At 38.2% G+C, this 6,529-nt stretch overlaps 1 protein-coding gene across 1 annotated transcript in view; it reads right to left on the bottom strand.

The window, feature by feature from the left end:
• Positions 1-1,031: 1,031 nt before the first annotated feature.
• nav1a (neuron navigator 1a) overlaps positions 1,032-6,529 on the bottom strand; it is a 143,285-nt gene continuing 137,787 nt past the window's right edge. The window contains 2 exon segments of the mRNA XM_084097952.1: positions 1,032-5,459; positions 5,548-5,754. Of these exon segments, the coding sequence (XP_083954078.1) occupies positions 5,376-5,459; positions 5,548-5,754 (291 nt within the window). The 3' untranslated portion in view covers positions 1,032-5,375.

Below are 6,529 nucleotides of genomic sequence, written 5' to 3'. Positions count from 1 at the left end.
GTTGGTTGACTCAGTATCATGTAGCTTTCGTGCCTAGAGTCCAATAATTTCTCACTCTTGTTTTACTTGACCATTCTCATTTTTAATATTTAATGTCTTGAATTTAATCCTACTTCTTGACATTTGGTGCCCTCGTTTGTCTAAAAGTGTAACTGCAACGTGCGGTCCATACAGCAGTTACAAAATTAAGACGGTAGAGGGAGACAAACCTCAACAAGCAGAATAAAATTCTCTGACTTGAAAAGTTGTGGGTAACACTTTAGACTACTGTTCCTTCATTACTGAATAACTACACAGGAACAAATGAGTAACGCACTATTAACATTCTGATTAACAAATTAGTAAGTAATAGCGCTCAGTTGAATGTGGTAGTTCACTATTAGCCAATCAGTAACTACTATTTTTTTCATACCTCCCAGAGAACTACTACATACAGGTTCATAATTAACATGAATAATGCATAATTTATAATAAAAGGTGTTACTCAAGTGTTACTACATCCTTCTTAAGTCATTACCATCCAAAACCTTACAAAAACCTCAAAAGCTTACAATGACTTCAGTCAATATTAGGTCGTTATTAAGCTTTTCACTTTAGAATTCTGATCCAAATTATTAGTAGTTCCTTAGAAGGATGTAGTAACACTTGATTCTGGTTACCATTATATTATACATTATGCATTATTAATATTAATTATGAACCTGTATATAGTAGTTCTTAGTCTTCAGTGAGGTATGAAAAATAGTAGTTACGGATTGGCTAATAGTGAACTACCACATTCAACTGAGCGGTATTACTTACTTATTCGTTAATCAGAGTTTCTTGTAAGTTAATAGTAGTTACTAGAATGTTAATATTGTGCGTTATTTGTTCCTGTGTAGTTATTCATTAATGAAGGAACAGTAAAGTTGTGTAGTGTTCAAAAATGCAAACAGATGTTCAATTTCATTAATGTAATAATTGTCAAATATATATATAAAAAAAAAATAAAAAAAATGAAATAAGTGTACAAGACCAGTGAAAGAGACATCTTAGTGTAGGGATGGCACGAGTTTATTGAAAACGTGAGTGAATATTTGATGGATTCAATTCTCTCAGATCAGCACATATGCCTTTATAACCCCTTTCCAGCAGACAGTTCACAAAAAAAATCAAATAATAAAAGACAACAATAACAAAAGGTGTCTCATCCAAGGGCCGGATTTTTCATATTTTACTGTGATTGTGGTCGCAGATGGGTTTACTATTTACAATGTTTACAATTGCAATGTTCTATACAAAATAGAAATATTTATTAAAGAGAAAGCAAGTTCCATTTCTTTAAAAGAAGAAAAGAAAAAAAGAAAAGCAGTGGGACAGGTAGGTCCAATGTGTTTTTCCAGACAAACAATGGTGATAGACATCAACGACATTAAAACACCATCAAACCTGCACATTAGCTTATCACATACCATTGTTATCTGTCATTGGTACTGACAACTGAACTCAGTCTCAGCCTAAAATTATATTCCAACTCTGCATAGTGACAAATCATCAATCTGTTTTGATTAAACAACATCAAACCTTGTAAAGCATGTTTAATATAAAACAAGTGGGAAAAAAAGAGTTAACAAACCACAGGTTTATTATTGTGCCTGCTTGAACATTCAGCGTTGTTATTCATAAACCACAAAAAATAACGAATAAATTAATCAATACATAGTTAGACACTCTATTTTAGGTTGTCCAAACTATATCTGTTATGCAAGATATGATAAAGCACACTGTACTACGATGCACATGTATCTGTGACAGGAGAAGAGACAGTGGGAAATGGCTTCGGTTTGTGCGATTTCCAGGAGATTTGGAAACGAGACTCCCTGCGAGCTCAAATCTCAAAGTCATTTTATAAGCTAGCACAAAAAAAGGATAGTACGTTCGCTCGCATTCCTATTCCCCGCAGCAAACAATCCCTTGCAAAACATAATAGTTTAGGTATTGCAATGTCCAACGAGTTGGCTTATATTAGGCACATTTTCAAGACAAACAACGGGGAATCTTCCCCAAAGCCCCAAACTATCCATAAGCTATTAAGGGAAGTTTTTTGATCCTACAATGAGCTGTTAAGACAGATTTTGAGGTACTTGTGTGATTTGAAGCACCACTGTCACTTCTTTTTTTTTATGGGTTGTTGAGACCAACTAATCGTAAAAGCTATTCTATACCTTGTACGACCCGGAAGAGAATAAAGAGGACACTTTTATAGTGAAAAATTTACATAGGCAACATGATCTAGTTACTTAACTTGCCCCTACAGGAAAGGCAATAGCTGAGAGATGACTGTGATCTTCCCTGTAATGTAAATCTAACCAGACACATTCAGTTTATAGGTGTTATATTTTATCCTTCCGATGTTTATTCTACCATAGACGGTTTTTTGTTTGCATTTTTTTGGTCATTTTTTGAAAATCCTATTTACAAATGTCAGACTAAGATCCTTTAGTAAAAAAACGTACAAAAAAAGACCTTTAAAAAACACTCCTGTGGTTATTCATTTGGAGAGCTACGTCTGACATTAACAGGACACGTAAACACAAGCACAAGAATCAGCAAGCATCATCAAGAGCACAAGGTGTGTTGGCAAACTGATGTTTTGATCCAATTTACATTCTGCGATTGCAACGGCACACGTTTCATCTGACATTGCTACACTGCTAGTACTAAGACCGGTTAGTACACGTTTCAATTAGGTAATAATAATTTAGGAAAAATTAGCACGTTGCTCTTGTAGACTGGTTGCCAACACATCCTTTGGCATCTCATGATAAGGTGCCTTTTTTTAACTATAATCTTCCTCAAATTTAAAGCTTTCATGCACATACAGTTCTGCAGCACTTGTAATCAGCCAATAGCAAACGCATTCATAAGTTACAATCCACCATTATTATTTTTTTTGTGTGTTTTTTGAGATTTTGTAATTATTACAGTATTACTGGAATGATTAGGGGGTTATAGAAAACACTGACATGGGGCCGTCCCATGACTTGAAACCACCATAAATAAAACCCAATTATTTCCAAAAACTGGCTACATTGTTACAGAAGAACAAAGGACACAAGCGTGTGTAAAACTGTAAGCTAACACTGATGTTATTTTGCTTTGAACCTCAAGACATAACAAAAGCCAAAAATATCAAATTACTGAACCTCCTCCAGACAAAACAAGTTGTTTAAACCATTTTGGCTTTGTTCACACTGCAAACAATCCTGATTTGTTTTCAAACGCTATCTAGACCCATTTTATTTGGTTTTGTTTGTTTAGGCAGTGGAGTCAATATCCAGTACATCTACGGACTTGTTTCCAACTGGTATTAAATGCATTTTTGATGATATTATCACAAATGTTCAGCACCGATCGGACCACTGAAACCAATTACGGAGGTAGCCAAATGTAAAGTAAACGCTTATTCATCCTGAATGCGTTGTACTTCGCTGCATTGTACCAAAACAAATTGATTGCGATTTAAATTGCAGCTGCCATCCGTATCCTTTACATTCTCTTCCTTTCCCGCATTTGCTTATAAGCCGCATAACACGGGTTCATTCATTCAAATAGTATTCATGCACTGCATGGAAGTTATGTAGAGCGTGCCCAAACGTTTCTCAGCAAAATCCAAACACAAGTGATCACCACGTTAATACCTGGTGGAAACAGGGCCTACATTAGTTGCTACAGCAATGACATCAGCAAGTGAATCGGGTTTGTGATGTCAGTGAGAACAAAGCCTTCGGTTAGCTTGATGATCCATGAGCACCTTGGCTATTGGAACTAAAGCCAAAAGTATACTTCCCTTGTCTACGTTCTGCTCCAGCTCGGGTCACAATCACCATAGTCCATGCACAACGTCCGTGTTCCCCCCCCCCGGTTTTTGTGTCTGCCAATAACAGCGCATGCACAAGTGATTTGAGCACTTGAAAAGCAAGATCAATTAACACATCATGATTACACACTCAAAAGAGCAGAGTTTGAAAGGCTTGCATGCTCAACTCCCAGACAGCAACACAGTGTCAGCCCAGATCCGGCCCACATCTGGTACATGTGGAATCCACACATACCAGATGTGGGCCGGATCTGGGCCGACGCTATGATGCTGTCTGGGTGCGTGAGACTGAGCTTAACGTAGAAACTGAAGTATACCCAGGCCTTAAGGTCAAATGCATGATTACTGAAAGTAAGAAGTTGCATACTGCTCCCATGCACCGGTAAAAGCACCTGCTATTACTGCTAGCGATTAAATCACCTGAGGTTGCACCCAACTGTATCAGGCGGTGGATCACATGAGCCCCACTGCTTTTGCTGCATATCCGAGTGCCGTCAAAATTCAGCAACTTTCGTAGACAATGAATAACCAACAATATCAAGCAGCAGATTGCATGAGCTTCACTGTCTACTCTCCCATTGGTAATGTCACATTTGCATATAGTTTGCTCAACTTTGTCCATCGCCAACAGACTCTGTCGCTCATGCCGCCTCCAACCCTCATTGAAGTCACATAACTTCTGGTTGCTTTGTCGCTGCAAATCACCGTCAGAGTGAACGACCCTCGAGTTTTAAACAGTCAGTGCTCTTGCTTGAAAGCTACAAGTCAAAGTGCATCATCTCAGAGATCTACAGTCTACACCTGTCTCCTTCATGTCTGCTTTGATAGGAATAAAAGCAACGGGGTTATGGGTATGTACTGCACCTTGAAACTGCATCACTATGCAAACTGAGGTAATATAGAGTTATTTTCTGATTGCTATGAAACTGACTTCATGATATATGGAGGGACATCAGTTAAGGCTGAATTCTAAGCACCATCTTGTACATTATATTTTGCATCCATGCGAGTTGGTCTAAATGTAACCGCACTTTAGTGTACAGGGTTCAGGCGACTTGATCTTGAGGATGGAGTGTCGGTACTCTTGCAAATAAGAATAAATAGATTTTTGGTCCAAATGGACAGATATTACCTAAAACAAAAGTAAAATAAAAAAACATGAAGCACATTTTGTTCCCAGTACGGTAGACAAGAACATCTCATCTTCACAATCATCCAATCTTCACAATCCTCAGTTGCAAGTATTGCCATGCAACTTGCAGGTTAGGTAAGCAAAGGAAGGACCGGTTAAGACAACAGTGCAAAAAAGAATCTCGCTCAGATCTGGCAGGATCTGTTTTTCTGTTTTACTTTCAGGCTGAGAATTTTGTCTGCCTTGACCTGGATGTTCTTGAGAGTTCCTCGTCCTGACACTCTCAAACCTTTTGAAGGAAACAGGAGGTGCAAATCAGCTGTACAGAACAGTGTTTTGAAACAGCACTAGCCATTAGCGAGCTCTCAAGTCTTTTAGCTCAATCTAGAATGTGGGGTTGCCTGAAATGTCCCGTTCCGGCGATTCAATGTAGTTGGCAGACTCCTGGAGTTTCAGCAGCATCGCCATCTAAATGAGGGACAGAACAAGGACAGCTTGTCAGAACACATGCAGAACTGTTTACACAGGCTCCGGTCTAGCTGTACTGGACACTCACCAGTGGATCGGACTCCATGGTGGGAAGGGACGTGTCCTTTTTGGACCTGTCTTCACTGGTCTGCTGGAGTGTTGAAGCAGCGTTGGGGCCGGTGGTTGGCGGAGGGAGGTGAAAGAGTTTGGCCTGGTCCTGTTGAGCTGAAGGCCAGGGCAGCGTGTCCCTCACCCACTCCACTGGATCCTCCCACGCTGCTTTCTGACCATGGACCTAAAATACATATGAATGCAGAGATTGAGTTCCTAGACTCCACTGCACTTAACTTGAAAATAACATTAAAAGTGTAATTTGATTCATGGAAAAAACAACTGTTTTAGCAGCAGCTAAGCTCTGTTCCTAATTGTAGTGAGCTGCCTCATTTTGGCCCAATTTTAAGGTAGAACAAAGTCTTAAACCAGCCTAAAGTGGTTTACTGGTCTCTCAGAACCCATGTAAAAACAGAAATCTACAGCAGCCTGACCAGGCTACCACAACAGCTGCGACCAACGAACTAGCTTAAGCAGTAGGGATGCTCGATTATGGCAAACATCATAATCACGCTTAATTTGCTCAATATTGAAACCTCGATTATTTAACACGATTATAGGTGGGTGATATGATCAAATTATTATTTTATGATATGAGTAAACAATTATCAATATTTCAGCAAAAGGTTAGGTTCTAGGTTAATTAATGTAAGTAAAAGTCCTCAAAACAGTTACAGAAGAGAAGTAAACAGTCAGCAATACAATAAGAACAAAGAAACTAATTACAAACAAAACCGCCAAAAAATACAACAGAACAAAAATATAAATTAAATAAATAGTGCTTTAGGTGTTTCTTCAGGAAGATGTACTAACAGTGGTATTCAGATTAGTAATAGCCTACAACAGAAATTTAATAAAGAAATCAAATGTAAAATAACACTGCTGTATACATTAAATATAGACTAATCCTTATTAAAACTACAGTTTATTAATTTAAGAGAAGTGGGTGATTTTATCTT

Source organism: Abramis brama (assembly GCF_963993115.1).
Source record: "Abramis brama genome assembly, chromosome: 22".
Classification (NCBI taxonomy): domain Eukaryota; kingdom Metazoa; phylum Chordata; class Actinopteri; order Cypriniformes; family Leuciscidae; genus Abramis; species Abramis brama.
This window is presented reverse-complemented; position numbering and strand designations above follow the sequence as displayed.